Source organism: Perissodus microlepis, chromosome 13 (assembly GCF_051167445.1).
Source record: "Perissodus microlepis isolate ML-2025 ecotype Zambia chromosome 13, ASM5116744v1, whole genome shotgun sequence".
Classification (NCBI taxonomy): domain Eukaryota; kingdom Metazoa; phylum Chordata; class Actinopteri; order Cichliformes; family Cichlidae; genus Perissodus; species Perissodus microlepis.
Window position 1 is genome coordinate 6,299,489 of NC_140473.1, and position 21,644 is coordinate 6,321,132.

Here is a 21,644-nt window from a genome sequence, read left to right on the forward strand (position 1 = left end):
CTTTCCCATTAACTTCCTGAATAGACTTCCTGTTCTATCTAGGTGGTTAAAAATATAGGGTTTTTTTTTTCAGTGCATGCCAATATCGAGTAAATATAGAGCAGAGCAAGTCTGCCTTGTTTCATGTGTAGGTGCTGTCCATGGTACTGATTCAGTTGTCTCGGTGTTACTGTATTAAGACCTTGGACTGTTTGTGTTTAACAGTGAGGTGAGTGGTGTTAGTGACATCCATTAGAAGAATACACGCTATAAAAAAAAAACAAATTTTTTTGTAGTGTTTAAACATAAAAATTTAATTATTCAAAATGAATCCACTGTTGAGTTAAAAGTGCCCCCTATACCACTACCAAAACAATTGAATAAATACATGAACGTATCATGTTGTCTAGTCAGAGATCAGTCTCCCTGGAGGTGGAAGCCAACGATACAGCCACAGATGGAAGGGATTCACCGTCCTGCTTTTGCTTCAGCTGAATGGCTGTTTGCCAACAGAGGGGCTTAACCCTCTAACGCTTTGATGGTGGTCTTTGTCCTACTGCTATGGCACGCTGCTCTACCAAACACTGACCGAAGTTCAACAGTAATGGCGCACATGTGGGCTAAAATCGGATCAGTTGCTGCCTGACTGACCACCCCTCACTCCCCTTGGGGTGTTGTGGATGGAAGTGCTCCTGGGACACCCACGCTAAGCAAAGAGTTGCAGCCTGCGGGGTGGTTTTCCAGCTCCATCCATCAGAGGCCAACACCTTGGGACAACCTCCTCCATCTTCACTTGCAGCCTGCCAGCCTTCCATCCTAAATTCCGACAAGAGCTCATTTCCTTTGCCAGAAGCTGATTAGAAATAGTAACGACTGCACATGCTGCTAAAGCGCTTAACACACACTGACACTGTTATTGTCGCACGATTTCCTCAAAGTGCCACAACAGAAATAGAACTATATCTGAAATTGTGCATACAGTGTGCCAGTTCCATTTTTGGGCTATGATCTTTTTTCAACGATCTATAAATGCCTGGAGTTAATCTTGTGTCACGTCATAGCAAAAAAGCAAAACAAACAAACAAAAACCCCCACAAAGCGTTCAGTGTTTTAGTTGAGCCATACAATATCGCCTCCCCTTCATACACTACATGAAGGGCAACGCACAGCCGACAGCATCACGACCGGTCTTCTGGGATTCATCTTGGGCATCTTTGGAGACTCCAAATCAACTGCGAGTTCTTGGTGTGCGTCATTGCGCAGCAGCGCGTCCAGCCCATAGTTGGGAATCCGCTGACAGAGCACTACCAGTTGTTTGTGCGGGCATATGTACGCGCGGATCAGCAGGTGTTGTCTTTAAAAAAAAGAAAAGAAAAGAAAGAAATCTGGATGGAAGTCGCTGTTACAGCAACGCCAGTCTGAGGGGAAACTCGACCATTGCGGACCCTTATTCCCAGGATGCGCGGACATGCGTGAAATGCTCGCGGCCATCGGCAGGTGCAGGTAAAGTTCGAGCTGAACAATTTTTGTGTTTCTTTTCCTTAAAATGTTGTGGTTTAAAAAAAGAAAAATCTTTGTCTCGCCTGCATTTCGGGTGACGTCTCTTGTTTCGTTCCGTGCGTTTTTTCCCCTCACCAGCGCACCTCTGAATGGAGCGTGCCGAATAAAAGGCAGGCTGAGCACCAAAGTATGCTGACGATTTAAACTTTGATGTGCCGAGCGACCTCTTTACGCTCAGATGATATCTTAAACTATAAAGAAATTTCATCGATTCCACGCTTATCGCCAACAATGTTAGTTAACAGTCAAAAATATGGGCTGCCCGTGTATTTGTGTGTGTGTGTGAGTGTGTGTGTGCGCGCGTCTATATTCGTAAGCCTCTGGGCGTGTGTGCGTCTCCTTCCTAAATTATGGCGCTTTAAATTAATTCCGTCTGTATGCGCTCCTGGTGCACCAGTGCGCAAAGGATTCTCTTCCTTGATGTGGATGAGGGTTGAGAGGTTAACAAGTTTTTGTTTAACCACACGAACCTCTTAATCGTTCATTGATTTTTTTTGTTTGTTTATTTACCCCCTCCCCCCTTTAATTGTGTTCTGTTTTTATTAATAGAACAAACTGTAATCAAGCTCAACAGCCAAATGAGTTGAAGTTATCACAGTGACAAGAAGGTGAAGGGCCAGAAACATGAATGAATAACAGACACCTCAGGTAATGTAGCTGTGTCCTTAAATAAAGAGAGAGATGCTGGTAAATAGAAATGGTAAGAATTTATCAGCCACTGTGTACATCCATATCCCGGACGCACATTAGACACATCTTATCGAAATGGGTGTCTAATTTGGCCAGTCCTTAGCCAACAGCCTTCTGTTAGACAGAAACACTTAAGCTGTCAAGTCAAAAAAAAAAGAAAAAAGAAAAAGAAAAAAACCTTCCAGCAATGATATGATTCCACTGCGATAAAACGGTAATTAAAATCATGTTAATGCTCCATGAAGCCTTATGGTGAGTTTCCTCGAGTCCGCCTCTTAATTTCTCAAACTATATTTACCACAGTGATAATGTCTGTAATCAGAGGAACAAGCACAGATTGTACGGCACACTTAATTGGTATTTTTATTTATTTATTTTATTTCTTTGTCTATAAACTGCCAGCTGCCTTTTAGATTCAGCACTCACGTTGAAGGCCGGCCATCACAACAAGGCAGGGAAGGGAATGAGAGAGGAATGAGATTTACATAAACAGACTTGTGTAGAGATAATGGAAAGGCTCTCTGTTATCAACAAAACTCCAGAGCAGTGAAGTGGTATTTTCATTCCCTCTCAGATGGACAACTTGGAAGATTTTTTTTTTTTAAACTGCAGTCTCAAAACAGCAGTTTGAAGTGCTGGAGCTGATGTGCCTTATTGAGCATGTGACAGCAGGGTTTTTGTTTTCAGTTCTCTTTCGCTGTATTGATTTCCCCCGGCCTCTGTTTTTTTCTTTTACCTGATTATTGACTTCTTTCTGTGCTCTAGCAAGCTAAATGAGAGCATTACTGGAACTGGCGTGCTGTGATTCATCTCAATCATTTGGAGTACATCTCTCATACCAGGTGCAGACCGGATGATCCCATTTTTTCTTTTTTCCTCCTTTTTTTGGCACTGAGTTCAAAGCAACACTTTAGATTTTCCAGGTTCGTTTGCACCGCAGCTGTGCCACTCTCTGGTTCTCGTCTTATGGGAGTTTGCTTTGTGTCATCGTGTGTCATAAGTAATGTCATTAGTACTACAATAGACTTTCATGGCGTGCGTCACTCTGGTATTCTTGTGCTGTCACATTGTCTCGATGACTCGTCAGATCAGCTGGTTTCTTTCCTTCAGGGTTTTCTTTGTCTACACTTGACAGAAACAGGAGTAAACACCAGGGGTGGGGTCTGGGTAGAGCAGAAGCTCTCCAGCAGTCACACGCAGCACGTTTCAGTGGACTGTGACAGAGTCCAGCTCATTATAACTTGTCGGCATATCTTAGATTTAATCCATTGCTCTCTGTGCTCAACGTCAGCCGAAGGTTGTCTGCAGGTACCTGCATTCTGAAATATATTCTTTAAAACAGCTCATCCTTGAAATGAACTTTTAAACACTTATCTCAGGAGCCTGGTACACTAAAAGAAGCACAAAAGACACGAGTTGATAGAGGATGTAGAATACACAATTTTCTAAACACAACTGAGAGTCTTAAGTGTGATTTTAACTTTGAAGAAAAGATTTTTGTTTTTTAAAAAACAGCTCATACATTCTACCATCAGCGTTAGGGATTATATTACCTACAGATGTACTTGATACAGTGTGGACAGTGGCTCTGTTTTAAATGGTGTACTCACATACTTACAGCTCCTATTATGAGTGCATAAGTGCAGCCGCTCTATCAAGTATGACTACATGAAGTGCCTTAGGAGTACCAGGATGGTGTACTCACAATGGTAAAGAAATGAAGCGTGAAACACGCCCTCAGTGTTTGCTATATTGGTTATGTAGTGGAAAGGGAGGGGCCACCAACCAGTTTTTAGCCAGTGGAAGCAGTACGTGTGATTACTCGCTAGCTAGCTAATAGCTAGCACTGACATGTTTTTCAGGATTTGCAGACTAAAATCACACGTTCTGGTGTTTTCTATGTGTTAAATTGTCACTTTTTCATAGGATTTACTATGTGCATTAGAGGCACCAGTGTCATCCATCCTCTCTCTGCTGCTTATCTGCTCAGTGCAGAATTCACAGATACTCTGCAGTAAGTGCTCACCTCACCACTATGATTAATCAGGCAGTGAAATTCATATGCAGTGTACTAATGAAAGTATGTACATATATGTATGGTCTTTGTGTACTAGCATATTGTGCTGAAAGTGGATGGTGTACTTTTGAAAAACATCTTATTTAATTTTGTTTGTTTTAATTTTGTGAATGCAGGCACAGGCGTTTGAAAGCTCTTCTTCTTTTCATCAGAAGAAAACATTTTGTATTTCATTTTATCTCAAAAGTTTTATGAGTTTTTATAGTTAGATTTCAGTATTTCCAAATCAGTTCATATAGTTTTTTTTCATATAGCTTCATTGCTGGTTCTCTTTCCAAAAACACTTTTAGCAATACACACTCACCTGACATTTTATTAGGTACCCCTTGCTAGTACTGGCTTGGACCCTCGTTAACCTTCAGTCACTAGTTGCTGGAGATTTGTTGGCTGCACATCCATGACATGACTCCCCCATCCCACCGTGTCCCAAAGGTGCTCTATTGCATTGCATCTAGCAAATTTGGAGGTGATTTTAGGGCAGCGAACTCACTGTCATGTTCGAGAAACCAGTTAGAAATGATTTGAGCTTTAATATATGTGATACTCAGGTAGGCTGTGTCATATCAACAATGCTCAGCTGGACGTAAGGGCTTTAAAGTGTGCTAAGAAAATATCCCCCACACCATAACACCACCAGTAGCATATCAGAGCAGGCATTAGCAGCATTTTAGCTGTTCTTAGCTGACAGGAGTTGCACCTGGTGTGGTCTTCTGCTGCTTCAAAGTTTGATACAGTATGTTCTGCATTCAGAGAAGCTTTTCTGATTGTTGTTATTAAGTTACTTTTGCCTTCCTATGAACTTAAAGCAATCTGACCATTCTTCTGTGACCTCTGACATCAGCAAGGCTTTTTTGCTCATAAAACTGCCACACACGAGATATTTTCTCTTTTTCAGACCGTTCTCTGTAAAACCTAGATCAGCATGTCTACTTGTCTAAATGCACTGAGTTGATTCCATGTGATTAGTTGATCAGCTATTTGCATCAGTTGGATGGGTGTACATAATAAAGTAGTTGTTGAACGTATATTGAACAGCACTTTGTATTTTTTGAATGTATAGCATGTTTTTGGTGAAGACCTCTATCATTAACGGGTGGATATCTCTCCACTTGTTCTGTTTATGGACTAAAGATGGTGTTACTCAGTCACTGGCTGGAAACCAAACTTAGCCTAGCTGTTTATGAATACCTAATTGCTTATGCCCATGTATACGATTGGTGTACTACATTTTGGTTTCGTACTTATTCAGATATTCTTTTTCATTTTTTTAATGATGATCATACAAGTTTAAACCACACATTATTTATCACGTTTTTGTTCAACATCAACTTCCATTTTTAATGACTTCATCGTCCCTTCCCACTCTTCTTCATCATCCACACCTCTGTCATCACTGCTGTATTCGCAAGCCTGCACATTTCTCTCCATAGTGTGTGTTTAAGCAGCAATGTTGCTAGCTCAGCCTAATAATAATGCAGATTGAAGGACACAAGAGACCTCTATGGTATGATGAGAAGTAGAAGTCAAAACTTCTAAACCTGCAGATGAAAGGGGGGAGGAGAAGCTTCCACCTGGATAAAGTCCAAAGTCCCTAATGTTTCTCTGCGACATTGCCTTTCTGCATTTGAAATAGACAGAGGAGAAAATGAGACTGAGGGAATATCTTTTAGGAGGTCAGAAGTCCCTTTTTATGTAATGAAAGATGTTAGTTAAATTGTGGTAGGCACCTACAGTGACAACATCACTAAGACACTTTGATGAGAGATGAAACTGTTCCACCACACAGTGAAATGTTTTATCACTCTGCTCCATCACTCAGACATTAGCGATTCTTTTAGAGCTATTTTTGTTTTAATGTACTTGTGGAATCTGATTTTAAAAAGTGAGGCTCTGAAAAACATGGAGCTGGAGTCTGTGTGAGGACAGCACACTCTTTATTAGACTTTTGTTTCTAGAGTCGTAACGTAAGAGCTTGACGTGCCCAGCACATTGGATTCATGTTGGAGCAGCATTACATACATTTGACTTTAAATGTTCTCTTTTTTGCACCTAATCTTATGTATCATCTTGAAAGCTGTTGTTGTAGAGATAAAGCAGAAGTCCTTGATCTCTAGGGTACTGCCTATTGGCAACTTAAGGTGCTCATAAGCTGCCAAATTCATGAAGATTTTTGACCTTTTTAATTTCTTAGCAAATATATGTATGGTTATTGCAGGTTGAGATATATATCTGTCTGAACCTGTGATGAACTTTGCAGTTTGGGCATTTTGTCCTGCTTTTTTCAGCAGCGACTCATCCTGAAATGAAAAATGTGCCTGGCTATAACCTTCTCTGCAGCTTCCGTGAACTTCTAAAAACTTGGTTTGTTTTCTTCTGGTACATTGCTATTCCTGCATGAACCCCAACTTGCTCTGTCATATGTACCCAGGTGCTTAAGCAGGGCTGAGATTTATAAAACACATGTGCTTAAGCTACAAATGGGATTCTTGGAAAATGCATAAGCACGTATTTTAGTTTTATGTTTCTTAATAAATAGCTAGAGGAGCAAGTGTGACTGTATATTGGAAATTATTACAAATTTCCTACAACCCTGGTTTCAAAAATGTTGGGACACTGTGCAAAATGTATATAAAACATTGACTTTTATTGATTTCTATGTGTAATTAGCATTGACAAGGTGTAATGAATTGAGTTATTGGGATACATGTCAACACATAAAACAGCCAGTGACAAAAAAGGAGCATAAACACAGTATGACTTTTTAATTTTATAACCCTGCACGGTACACATACTCTCCATCATTTTTTAGGGGAATGAAATCAAGTTATGTTTTCAGAATTTTTATACTGGTTACTGCACTGTGTAAAATAAAATGGAGAATAAGGAAATATATATCCATGTAACTTAACATAGCCCACGACTTTATTTTTACTGTGTATATTGGTCTTTTTATAGGAAAAGAGTCTGAATTGTCATAGTAAAAAGGTACATGGCTTCATTGTTTACAAGTCTTTGCACTTAACAGCTCCCTTGATAACCAGTAACCAGTCAAGTTTTATAATAGTTACTTCAAATGCTTAGTGTCTTTGCCCCAGAAAAGGTTTTCAAAGCTCATAAAGAGGTCACAATCCTGCTGTTTTTGACCAAAGTTAAACAAGACATTACAGCTTCCCTGTCAACAGCTCGTCCCACCAGAGCACTAAAGAAATACCGTGCTAATTAATGTTGTAGATGCAGTAATGAGTAGAAATGCCTGCCACCACACAGTTAAAGTTGTACATTCATGACCCTGACCTTAACCCTAACCCAGTCCACTGATGCAGTGTACTACCAAAAAAATGTATTTTATTAAATGAATTGTTGGTAAGTTTCCTCACTAATGTTAAGAGCACTGCAAGAATTAAAAAGTGGGATTTCCTATATAGAGCAGTGCGCTATGAAAAGTTTGACATGTGACAGTAAAAATCAGTCGTATCAGTTCTTCTCACTGTCTCCTACTAAAGCACAGAAGTGATTTTAATACGCTTGCTGCTGTGCTTAGCTTTTTGTATAGTTGTCATGCTCACTACATTTCAGAAAGCTTTTAGATCATCAAGTACACTTCAATACATCCTAAATCACCTTATTGAGCCTTCAGTCATTATAGTCCCAACCTAGAAACTGTCGTCTGCTGCGCTGCCTTCCTCTTTTTTGAAGAACTTTCTGTGGGTGTCTTGAAGTGTGATACACATACAATAAACACAATAAACACAAAGCCTGCTCACATCCTAATAATGGCACTGTACCAAAATTGGCTATTCACATAGAGAGTGCTTACAGAACGGTCCACAGTGAATAAGAGTGAGTAATCAGTTTGCCGTTTAAAGTTGTCTGATAGGATAGACTACCTTGTTGGCGTAGATTTTTAATTCTCAGCCAACACCATCACATGCTTCACACACTTATAGTTAAGTTTTGTGAGCTAGCTTTCTTGTTTTGATGCACGTGTAGCATTTGCTCCATCCACAGTGAACAAGAAAGTGACGACTAGTTAGTGCAACATTATTTATACCAGATAGTGACTCTTTTATACTCTTGCAACTTTGATATTTATTGCAATTTAGTGCAACAACGAGGTGAAGCAAAATGTAAAATTAGAACAAGCAACACTGCCATGATTCACTAAATCACAGCTTTGAAGGATATAAATGAGAATAACTGGAGGAAGAGGAGAATTCGGTATAGACTAACAGCTTGGAGGCCACAAAGGTTGACATGCTATTGACTCATTCACTATGCCTGGAATAAGTACCTTGAAGAGCAACAAAGGAGAGAAAACCCTTGAATTAGATAAAGTGACTCAGTTCTGCCTGACTTATCTTCTTTTATTTGCTGCTGCCCTTTTCAAGTCGGCTCAAAATCAAATTGCAAACAGTCGGAGTCAGAGATGAAAGACAGGCATCACTTTGGGAAGCTGTTACCCATCATCCCACGTTAGGGTGTCCTTTATCATAGTAGTGACTGAGTTAAGGCCGATGTCAGACCAGTCTGATGGACAAACAGGCTGAAGAATTGCCATAACTGATTTGAGATGTGGGGCCAGGTCTACCTAACTTAAGGCATCAAGAACTCTTTGTCTTGTCTCTTAAAATAACAGGTAGGGAGATCTTTAGTACTTAAAGTGGCAGCCCTGTATGTTCACAGTTTCACATCTGTATGTGTTTTGGTACGAGGTTTTGTACTGTGTTGTTGCTGTGAAATAAGACTACAAACAGCCTGTCTGACAGTGTTGTGTCATTTGTTTACATTTGCCCAAAGATAAAAAAGTTATCCCCAGACAGTGACAGATGAGTCCAAATACACCTGCTGAGAAAACCAAAACAAATCATTCTGCAGTCGTATCATTTTCTGTCTGACCCAATACTTCTCCTCACTGAGTACGTGTGTGTGTAGAGCCACAGACAAAGTAAATCTCAGAAACATTTCATGATACACAAGTATAAACATTTGACATGACTGTTGTCGAAAATCTGACATTCATTTATTGTAATTCTTAAATCTGTTCTGGTAATAGGCAATGATCCTCATGTTGTTAGATGAGAAATGATGTCATTACATTAAACCACAGTCATTTCTACAGCAAAAAAGCTATTTTGTAACATTTTTAAATCTTTTATATAATAATGTGATTATCCTTTTATTGTAAGCTGAAATATTCAAAACCTCCAAGGCACTCTCTTTTCATTTATATTTAAAATGCCTTTATTCTCATGACATAACTATATTTAACCTATAAGTCCAACGTGTTCATCCGAAGCCTTCATCAGGGACAAGACAAGTGTCCATGAACATATTGAATTCTTTTCTATAGGTGTTTCACCAATAGAGGTAAATCCACCTTCAACTTCCACACAGGATGTGAGGTTTTTTTTTTTTTTTTTTTTTTACCAGTAAAAGGTCTTTATAAACAGGGGTGCACATAAGTGGTCATTCGCTGTCAAAATAAAAGACGCGTACCAGATAAGAAGTTGCAACGCGCGTTTGCGTCCATATAAAAGGCACTGTTTTTGTCTGCTAGAGTGGGATTTTCACGGCATATTCTGCACCACATCTCTGTGCGTTCATCATTTGTTTGACGCCAGCTCACCTCCTGCAACCACTTTTCCGAGAATACGCGCTTCTTTTGCGGTTCGGACTCCTTCTGACATTTCTTTGGAGGTGGAGGAACACCAAGTAATTGCTTAAAGGAACTTGCTTCTTCGACACCTTTAAGAGTTCTAAACAAGTATCTGTCCTCCTCCAGAAAATCTTATGTACGCAAACGCGCGTTGCAACTTCTTATCTGGTGCGCGTCTTTTATTTTGACAGCGAATGCACACCTTATGTGCACCCCTGTTTATAAAGGTCATTTCTACTGTAGGCCCTTTACCTTACAAGCTCAACACCTGTTGTTGTTGTTTGGTTATATAAAGAAATGAAATGTGAATGAATTGAATTAAAACGCCACCAGCAGGAGGACTCTTCCAAAAACCTGGACAAATTCAGTCAAAATCAGACAAGAAAATGATTTCCTTTACTGACCTATAATTTATAAATCCAAATTTCTTCCTTTTGGCTAAGGCTCGTTTGTATTTCCTTGTAGTCAGGGCTGGACTGGTAATCTGGCATTTTCAAGATGTAACGACGCACTTTGGGGCGATGAGCCGTCTTGAAGGGCTTCTATACAAGCACTTACAGAGGCCCATTTTAATTACTGACACTGGATTACCCAAATCAGACCTCTTAACTCAACCGCCCCGCTGTGCTCTCACGCACCTTTTGGAAAAAGTTTAGTGAGGAAGAAGTGGCTAAAAGGTGGAGCTGAAAAGCTGAGAGAAAACAATAAAAAACAAACTAATAATAGAATCCTCTCAAATGAGCTGACACGTTAACTGTCGGTGCTGCTGCACCAACAGTAGCACCAGCATCCAGAGGTGGGAAGTAAGTACAAATGCTTTGTTACTGTACTTAAGTAGAATTTTCAGCTATCTGTACTTTACTTATTTTTTATGTTTCTCCACGACATAACGTTTCAACAGCATTTCTATCATCTCAACAAACATCAGCACACACACAAACCCATCGTGTGTAGTCACACAGTGTGTTGTTACAGCTGCTGTGTTACTCAGGCAGAGAAACAAAAGAGAGGTAACTGCACTCAGAGATGGAGAAAGACAGGACAGGAAAGGAAGAAGAGAGGTTACATTTAAAGGTAATGACTGCTCAGTGATACCTGATAAACTGCAGATTTAAATGTGTGATGTCATAATTTATATAAATACATTTTTGTGTCATATTCATATAACAGAAGGTCCAGTTACCTGTGCATAAAAATGGATGGTAGAATTGTCCTTCAGGGAGCTACTTTTTACTTTCTTACTTTGAGTGCATTTCAGAGCCTGTACTTTTTCACTTTTACTTGAGTAAAGAAATTGATCAATACTTTTACTGGATTTTTTTTAACACACGTATCTGTACTTGTATCCTTTCCAAAGAGTACATCAAATGGAAGCGCTTCTTAAAACAACTTGAAGTGATCCTCTTTTGAAACAGTCCTATTTTTATAGAGTTCACTGCAAACAGGTTTCAAATAGGTATTCCTGGTTGGCTGAATAGCTTTCCAGGGTACAGTAAAGTACTCTAAGATACAGGCTGAACTGCTGTCAGGTGAGTGGGTATAATTTTGTATTTCAGTCTTCTATTATGTTGAAATTACTCTCCCACTAAGTCCACCAACTCTAATGGGCAGTAGTAGTTTGATTTGCAGCAATGTATATATTGTTTATTGCTGTGTAACAGTACACTGGTCCAAAACCGAGACACTCATATATCTGCGTATTATTTTTCTTTTAGCATAAATCAAAACTGTAATGATTTGACTTTATTATTATTGAATGGGGTTTCATAACTACCACATATAGAAAAAATCATTACATTTCAGTAAAATCATTACATTAAAATAATTGGTAAATTAAGATAATGTTTAACCTACTAATATATGGGAGAGAGAGAGAGAGAGAGAGAGAGAGAGAGACCAGAACAGAATGTGATAATTCAGCCCTTCAGCCATGACAAATGCATAACATATAACTATAAAATATGAAAACCAGCTCGAGGCAGATGGCTATCCCTCCTTGAACCCTGTTTTACCAGAATAATAATAATAATAATGGATTGTATTTATATAGCACTTTTCGAGACCCTCAAAGCGCTTTACAATTCCACTATTCATTCATTCTCACATTCACACACTGGTGGAGGCAAGCTACAGTCAAACCCGCAACCTTCCGATTACAAGACAAACTGCCAACTCTTGATCTTTTACTTTATGACCCTATTGTGTATATTTCTGTGTATTTATTGTTCATCTGCGATAGAACTTGAATAAATGGCAGTCTGTCAGAATCAGAAACCAAAAAACATTGAATGCTGAATGGGAATAGTAGGCGATAGCTGTAAAAAGGAAGTTCTGGACTGGAAATAGGGGGAAAGTTAACAGAATTTTTCTGTCATTTTTTTGAGGTTCTTTAATAGAAAAAATGTTTTAATCATAAATATACGTTGATTAGTATGCAATTATGTTTTTCAACAAATTGATGCATTCTCATGAACTTCGAGTTAATCCATTAAAAATACACAGGAGCAGCACCGGTTTGTCACGTCATCTTGAATACAGATGGATTGCCATTCTGTGTGTGTGTGGCTAGAGATAGTCTGCATATGAAGTACACCTCATGTTACACATGAAAATGTGCATAAACATAATTACACACATTATTACTCATTGTCAGCAAATTAGACATGTTTTCACACAGCTGACAATAATCTGGTTAAACAACAACAACAGCTGGTTATAAGCTTTTATTATGCCAGCTAATGGCTGAGAGCAGCTTGAATATATTTTCACATCATATGAGACTTTATTCGATAACAGTTCAACAATACTCGATCCACTTCCAAGAAGGTTTCACGAACAGCAGCTAACAGTTGCTAACAGCAACAAAAACAGCAGCTCCAACAGAAAAGTTCACGGGTATCAGACAGAAGTGAGCGTCACTGACTCGTTGACTCGTATTGATCTTTCCAAAGTTTTACAGCTTCCTCCTGAGTAAATAGATGTGAACAGATAAAAACGTTGGACAACGCGTTTAGTCATTTTAAAGCAAAAATCGAACTTGTTTTAATCATCACAATGACAATCAAATCTCAGTTTAATATTGCAAGATAGTTTAACTGCGTGCAAAGACAAGAAAGAAGATTTAAGTTCTAAAAATATATGTATGCCCACTTCAGAGCACATGCATTTTTACATCAACAGACCAGACTTATGTATGAGTCATAATGGAAAGAAGTGAGAGAGAATTTTAAACTTCACTGCATTTCTGTCAGCTTCAGTCGTGTCATCGAGAGCAGAGACAGGAAGTCGGCCATACTGTGTCTTCACCATGCTTTCTGCATTTATGACCAAAATTGCTGAATAAGTACACCTGTCCTCAGTGTCACTATGTGTGCAGAGAATAGGAGAAACCTAGTGCTCAATAATGTATCTCTGGATTCCCAGTTTCATATATTCATGTAGTATTCCCTTACTGTGTATGCATTATACATGTTTCACTGTAAAGCCTGTTGGGACTGAAGCATTTCTTACCTGCTTTAGAACTGTGTACCCTCTGCTATGCAATCCCTTACCTAAAAATGTAATGTTACCATCAACAGGATTTACTGTAGTTCAAGCTTGGACCAAAGTAAAGACACTTTTAACACCATAGCCACAGAAGTTTGCTTTCAACTTTACATTAAATATTTCCTTAGACCAACTTGCCATCTATGGCAAGTTGGGTCTCAGTTTTTTCTGGTCTCTGAAGGGTTTCTGTGCGCTTTTATCTTAAGAGAGAGAGAGAGGGAGTGCAGGAGGATATAAGAAATGAGAGGACATTGGAAATTGCTTTATTACTTTTCACCCAAGCTCAGCGCCAGACTTGGAGGTGAGGTGAAATCATTAACAGGAGGCCATTATGCTGCCGAGAGAATATCCGTAAGGCAGACCAGCACAGTTATTCACTACTGTGTGATTTAGAAATACATCAGGAAAGAGTGTCTTACATTTCAGTGTTTGAGGGAATCTATTAAAGATAACCAAGTGGCACAGAGAAACCACCGTTACCTGGGTGATAAAAACATGTGAGTAAAGAGAATATATGTATTTTTGGAACCTCAGACTTTAAACACTTGGAACAGGAAAAAGGGGCCACACATGTGCCCCTCTGTGCTGCCTGCCAGCTGGAAAGCAAAGCTCTAGAAGTCACTGATTCTGCACAAGTCCTGCCCTGCATCCTTGTTGAAATGCATAAAACTGTTTGGTCTTCAAAGCGCAGCACAATCTATATTTCCTGACTGCTATCATTACTTGCATCCCATTAAACGGCATGTTATTCTCCATTGTGTGCCCCTTTTCCAGATAAACTCCACTTGGCGTCTTCACTCCTCCAGCAGCCATGGCTCTCTCTGTATCTGGAGGAACCGTGTTCACTGTACTCCTCATTAGCAGGTAAGAAAGGACAACCACTGGGATCTACAGCCACAAAGTCATCAGCCATGTCAGATTCTAATTTCTAACAACACCAACGCTTTGTAGTCAATGAGCTCAGGAGGAGATACTTAGTCGCATCATTTTTGTGTAAACCATCAATACTCAATAACAACTCTTCATGCATCAGGCAAAAAGCATTGAAACTCCATGCCTACACTGATGACACTGCTGAGCAGAATCGATGAGGCAGCATCCAGCACCACATGGATGCAATTGGTGTTAAAATCCCTGCAGAGGTCATATGGTGAGAATGATGGGATGCTTTGGTGCACATTTGTATGCTGTTGGGAACCAAAGCCTCTGCTCTTCTTGCAGTTTATTCTCAAATTATGGAGTGCACTATGCACATTCTAGATAAGACAAACCCTCTGGCTCATACTGAAAACAGCTATAAGATATGCTCTGTATAGTGCAGCACTTCTTTTCACAAAAAGCTATGGGATTTTTGTGTTGTGGCAGGTTCCCGCCACCTAAGGGCCTCATTTATTAAACACTTCTAAAATATACATTTATATTAAAAATATAAGTCTGCTCAAAAGTCATAAATGGTGCACATAAAATAAAATAAATCAGATTTATACTATAAGACTACGAAGGCACTGTTCACTTGAGAAATCCCAGTATACCTGGAAGTGAAGTCCAGCTTTCTACACAACCTATCTAACCATAAAGAGCCAATGACAAGCCTATGTCATAGACTGTATATAAAAGATTGACTTGACTATGCTGAAATCACTGACTGGATTTGGATCGTTAGCATACTATGTTTATTTATTTATTTGTGTATTTGTAAGAGTAGTCAAAGTGCTAAGTTATAAGCTAATGCTAGTGTAAGCTAATGCTAGCAAACAAACTTCTTTTTAGCAAGGTACTATGAACTCTGTGGGGGCAACATGCACATACAGATACCTGCTAATTAATTTCAAGTAACACACTAGAACAATAGTAGAATGTCACTCACCAAAATGATCCAACGCAGGTTGAGAGGTCCAGTTCAATAACTCAACAGAAGTGAGGCCTAGCAGACAGCTGCTGGCTACATGTCAGTCTCCACCCTGTTTTTATGAAGAGGGAAATTACCATCTGATACTAAAATAACTCTTCCAGGTTGTAAATATGTCGGTTTAGTGGTGTGCAGATCGGATTCTTCTTCTGCCTGTCATAGTGGTACGAAATACGGCTGTATAAATGGCTCGCTCACTTGTGGAGTCATGTGTGGAGCTATTTCAGCTCCACAAACAGCCAAGACATGGTTTGTGACACATGCGGCAAGGCCACAAATCTTGTGAAACACAAACAAAAGTCAATTATAACACAGAATTTGGTGATGACTTGAGGAGGAGAGGGACAGGTACTACTAGGGTGAGATTAACATACACTATGGTGATGCATACACTACTTTTTAGTATGATTTTCCAAACACATTAAGTTTTCTACAAAGTATCGGTGTCGGATCAGTATTGCTGATTCAAAGCTGAAATGTACTTGGTATTGGATGAGAAAAGAAATCAGTGGTATCACACATCACTAGTTTCTTAGTTTAAGTTTGGCCTTTTAAGATGGCATTTCCACAGTGGCTTCATTTTAAGCCTTGGTGGATGCCGGCTGATATGCGCAGAAATGAGCTTATCAATGGTTCTTATAATCATTACTTTCTCTGGCAGTATCTGCGCATTAATCATGCAGCGTTATGCACAGTTGGTATCGCAACATTTACACATTCACAGCAATGAGGCTGATTGATTCACAATTTGACAGAACGATCTCTATAGTTAATGGTAGCCTGCTGGAATCTGCAAGTAAAAGTCTTGAGAGACACTCAGAATAAGAACAAGCCCGTTCGGTTTACATGAAAAGGAGGTGAAAGAGACTGAACCTATATTCATCTATACACTTCGATATTGATACAGTCGATGTCAAAGAAAGAGTTTCTTGAATCCACTTCGCTCATCCTGCATTTCAACAGCTGGACTGTGGACCCCCTCTACTCTCCTCTCTGGGGGCTATGAATGGGATGGTGAGACACCACTGGAAACTGGAAACTGTGCTACTGTTGGCTTAAGACAAAAAGAATAGGAAAGAGTGAAGACGTGTTAGGAGGCAGCGGGAGAAAAGGAAAAGCAGATGTGGAAATGAGAGTAGTGATTTTAAATGTAGTATAGTAGTAATATAACTGGTAAACGGAGAGAGGAGGCTGGTATTTTGGCAAAAAGGAAAGTAGAAATAATGTTTGCAGGGGATGTGGAAAAGGAAGCAAGGCCAGGAGCACTCAAGGTGGATCGAAGCTGTTCTACCATGGTGTAGATAAAAAGAGAAATGGAGTAGGAGGGATCTTGCAGGAAGAGTATATAAACAGCGTTGTGGAGGTGGAGAGTGTCAGACAGGATCATGAGTTTGAAGCTGGAAATCGAAGGGGTGATGTTTAATGCTGGCAGTATGTATGCCCAACAGGTTGGATGTCAGTTAGAAGAGAAAGAGGAATTTTGGAGGAAGTTAGGTGAAGTGTAGAAAGTGTCCCCAGGGGGGAAAGAGTGGCAATTGGAGGTGATTTCAATGGACATGTAGGTGAAAGGAACAGAGGTGACGATCACTGAGCGGCAGTATGGCTTCATGCCAGAGAAAGAGCGCTACAGATGTGATCTTTGTTTTGAAAATGATGATGGAGAAGTACAGGGGAGGTCAGGAGGAGCTTCAATGTATATGATAGGGTGCCAAAAGAGGATCTGTGATCACGTATATATGAGTCAGGAGTGGCTGAGAAGTATATGAGGTTGGCGTAGGACATGTATGATGACAGTGGTGAGGTGTGCAGTACCAGTGACAGATGGGTTTAAGGTGGGGCTGGGATTACATCAGGGATCAGCTTTGAGCATCTTCTTGTTTGCAGTGGTGATGGACAGGCTGGCAGATGAGGTCTGGCAGGAGTCTCTAAGGACTAAGGTGTAAGCAGATGATGTGATCTGTAATGCAAGTAGGGAGCAGGTGGGAGAAAGCCTGGAGAGGTGGAGGTATGCAGTGGAAAGAATAATGAAAATCAGAATGCATGCAAGGCAGGTGGAAAAGGAAACGTAGAAGCAGAAATATTGAAGGTTAATGAGTTTAAATAAGAGCAATGTTGTTGGACATGAGAGGTGAAGAAAAGTGTGCAGGGTGGAGCGGGTGGAAACAAGTGTCAGGGGTGATTTGTGACAGAAGGATAGTGGCAAGAGTGAAATGGATTTAGATGAAGGATGGTAGTAAGTCCTGCTATGATGGTTTGTAGATAGTGGCACTGACAAAAACACAGGAGGCAGAACTGAAGGTGGCAGAGGTGAAGGGAGGAAGAAAGTGACAAGATTTTTTTACCAGGAGTGACTAAAATGGACAGGATTAGAAATGAGTATATCAGAGGGGCAGCTCAGGTTGAGCAGCTTGGAGACAAAGTTGGAACCCTGAGATGGTTTGGACATGTGCAGAGGAGGGATAGTGCATATATTGGACACAGGATGCTGAAGAGGAAGGCCTCAGAGATGATTCACTGATGTAAAGAGGATGCTAGGGGTAAGGTGAGATGGAGCAAGGTGATCAGCTCTGAGGACCCTTAAAGGGAGCAGAAATTCAACAGGTGGGACAACCCTAAGTACAGTTGCAGTGGCTCAGTGTGGGGAAAAGAATCCCAACTCCAAAATTCCTAGCGTGAGCTCCAGTAGATTTTATAGTGTACAGGCTGTGATCAGCTGACCTGCTGCTCTTTGTGGATTTACAAAACTTAATGAACAACATGTCAACAATTTCACAAGCTGTCTTGGCTGGCTTCCATTTCCTACACTAGTAGTGTACTGTATATTGTCTCATACTAGACCGACAGCTGGTATAAAGGTTGAATTCAGTGAATTAATCTATCCGTAAGTACTAAAGCCACTATGCACCAGTCTGACGCAGTGCTTTATTATATATTCGTCACAGTACAGCAATCTAATCTCTTTATTCCATCCAAATACTGTATATTTTCTTGCAACATTTAAATAACACAATTATTAAATAATTATTAAATAATATTAAATAACACACTGGAAATACAGCAGCTGGATCTTAGACTAACAACACACTGTGCGACAAACTGCACTCAGTTTGTGTGTTTGTGTGTTTGCTGATAGAAACGCTACATTTGAAATTACCTGATGGTTAAAAAAACTTCCTTTATGCTCACACCTCTTCTGTAGTGCTAGCTAAATGCTAAATGGCCTGTATTTGTATAGCGCTTTACTAGTCCCTAAGGACCCCAAAGCGCTTTACACATTCAGTCATCCACCCATTCACACACTGGTGATGGCAAGCTACATTGTAGCCACAGCCGCCTTGGGGCGCACTGACAGAGGCGAGGCTGCTGGACACTGGTGCCACCGGACCCTCTGACCACCACCAGTAGGGACCGGGTTAAGTGTCTTGCCCAAGGACACAACGACCAAGACTGTCGGAGCCGGGGCTCGAACCGGCAACCTTACGATTACAAGATGAACTGCCAACTCTTGAGCCACAATCGCCAAGTACTGAAGCAACAACTTACAGACACCTGCACTCGTCCCTGCTTACTTTAACCGCTGAGTACTATAAATGATACAGATGAGTCAGAAGTAATAAGCCTGTATTAAAAATGTGAGGGGTAGAAAGTGCAGATATTTATGGAGTAATATATGGAGTAAAAGTAAAAAGTTGTCAGAAAAATAAATACTCAAGTAAAGTCCAGATACCTGAAAATTCTACTTTAGTACAGTAACAAAGTGTTTTTACTCACTTTCAGATCAGGTTTTATTTATTTTTTACGTTAACATAGCTAAACAAAGACAGTGACCATGTAAAATTAATGTGGTATCATGGCCACTGTGAACATGTAAACATGTGAGCCAAAGTACAGTCTCAACTTGGCTAACACTGAGTATACCAGAGAAGGCAGCTGCTGTAGCCTGACCTCTGGTGCAGAGCTTTGATGTTGAAACACACTATAAAAAGAGTCAGCCATCACTGACACCCATTCGAAACAATGAGAACGAGCTCAGCAAGCAGCTTTGTCCTGCTTTGGCTTGTGTTTGTGTTTGCAGAGGTGTTTCAGTGGAACAATGTGCTTCCCAAAATGAAACGATGGGCTGAAATTTCAGGCGTTTGATTTGTGTTTTGCAGCATTGTGTTTGCAAGACATATATGTAGGACAGTCGGCTCAGAGTACCAAAATGATGAACGATTCTTGTGTGTTAGTGTGGCTCTTGCTTTTAGAGGGAAAGTGCTGTGGGTCTGTTAGGTTGTTGCAGTTCCATCTCTTCTTTTTGATCATTTGGCAGACCTTTGCATTACTCGAGTGACAAATCCAACCTCTCTTTTTTGTTTTTAACTGCATTCATCTTGTGCTTCAGAGGCAAAGTTGTGTGAGTAATTTAACGATGAATAAAATTAATTTTGTTAAGAAAAGTACAAAATAAATACATCAGATAATATAAATTTACTTGATTATTATTTATTATTAAAACAATCAAAGATGTTCGCATGTCAGCTTATCTGCTAGCAATGGGTGCTCATGGGTGGGATGGTATGCCGATCAACTGATTGTCTCGTTGTCCCAAAAACCTGATCCAACTTTCTGAGTCAGGATCTAAACAAGATCCAGTCCAAATTTTAGATTGATGTTTTCCTAGTATGGACAACATGGAAGCTCAGCGTCCCATCAGCAAATCCTTTTAGTGCTCAGCTCTCACGGTTTAATAGACAAAGCAAAACCTCTTAAGACCCACAACTGAAGGCAAACCTTTATTACAGGTAACAAGCTGAAGCAGTTTGAGTCATGTAGGTCATACCGTCAGTTGGAATGATCTGTTTAGAGTCTAGAACATTTGGTGTTTTGCTTGTTGTTGAGGATGTGGTACACCACCAATGTAGCTGAGCCATAAGAGACATGCTTATTAATGCTTTACTGTCAGTCATGCCTCCTTTCATGTCCGTGTGGCACTTGGTGAAAATCCCGGCAGCGCTGGAGCATTGTTTTTCTCCTGAAGTAAAAAGAACAAAAGGAGGAATTGAAGAGGAGAGACTGAAGATCACAGCTGATCACAGCTGAACTTGTTATGAGTAGAAATAAATACAGATTGTGATCTGAGGCAGTCATCTGTAGCTTTGTTTGGCAAATTTACTGATTGTTAGTTAACTGTTGCAATGCTGCAGACAGCATATACATATGTAGAAGATGATCAGCATGCTACGTATAACATAGCCACCCCAGTTGAGAACAATTGTTTTCTTTTAAATTGCAGTTATTAGAGGGCTTAAGTTAGCACAAGAAACAAAACATTATCTTTTTAAGTTAAGCTTCTGAAATGGTTTACCCAACACAATGCCAAGCTCTTTAACTGAAACGAGTTTTTAAATGCAGAAATCTAATTTTTGTTGTTATCAACAAATTTTTAAATTACCTGTTTTAAAAAGCACCCTAGGAAAAACTGTAAAGCTAATCGTGATTTTTTGATTAAGATGTCAAATTACAGTGATTTACTTACAGCCCTGAACAGAAACATTAGTTTTAGTGGTTGAGGTTGATTCATTTCTGTCTTCTCAGGCAAACCTGAGAGCTTAAAATGGTATGAGCACTTGCTATTCATGTGGAAGGGTTTAGTCTAATAAGGACTGCAATCCACGGTAAAGCCAGTCCTTTATTTGATGAAGCAGCTTTAGATTAAAGGTTATATTTTTGATTTTGTAACCAGACGTAAATGTATTCCTCTGCAAGTCATTCAGCAACCCACATGTGCAAACACGAGCTCCAGCATCAAAGCGGCCAGGCTTGATTTCTCATTTAATCTGTTTCAATAGAGGCTTAATAATTTAAAGTAGCACCATAATACTGCATATAGGCACCAATGGTTTCTGTGCAATGGTTACAGAAAGGATGGCTAGAATTTTACTGAAACCTATTACAAGCAGATTAAAAGCTTACACTATGCTTTTCTTGCTTTAACTGGAGAGACATGACTTACTCCTGTATAGAAATCCATTCTATGTCAGCTTTATTGATTATGACTCGAGAGATTAGTGTATCCCTATGCTTGGATAATTACAGCACTGGACTGTCTCAAGGAAGACGCCACAAAAAGATACAGTGGTGAAGAAGTAATTGGCTTAAAGGAACATTGTATCATATATTTTGTTTTTCATTCACTGGAGAAACAAAGTATCATCCATTGAAAGAACTATATCATGTCTACTGTC

The 21,644-nt window shown here is 39.7% G+C and overlaps 1 protein-coding gene across 1 annotated transcript in view; it reads left to right on the top strand.

Moving 5' to 3' along the window:
* Positions 1–1,073: 1,073 nt before the first annotated feature.
* Positions 1,074–21,644, top strand: part of LOC146374562 (gamma-aminobutyric acid receptor subunit pi) — an 82,662-nt gene continuing 62,091 nt past the window's right edge. The window contains exons 1-2 of the mRNA XM_084947753.1: positions 1,074–1,482; positions 14,283–14,372. Of these exons, the coding sequence (XP_084803879.1) occupies positions 14,320–14,372 (53 nt within the window). The 5' untranslated portion in view covers positions 1,074–1,482; positions 14,283–14,319. The remainder of the gene's footprint in view (positions 1,483–14,282; positions 14,373–21,644) is intronic.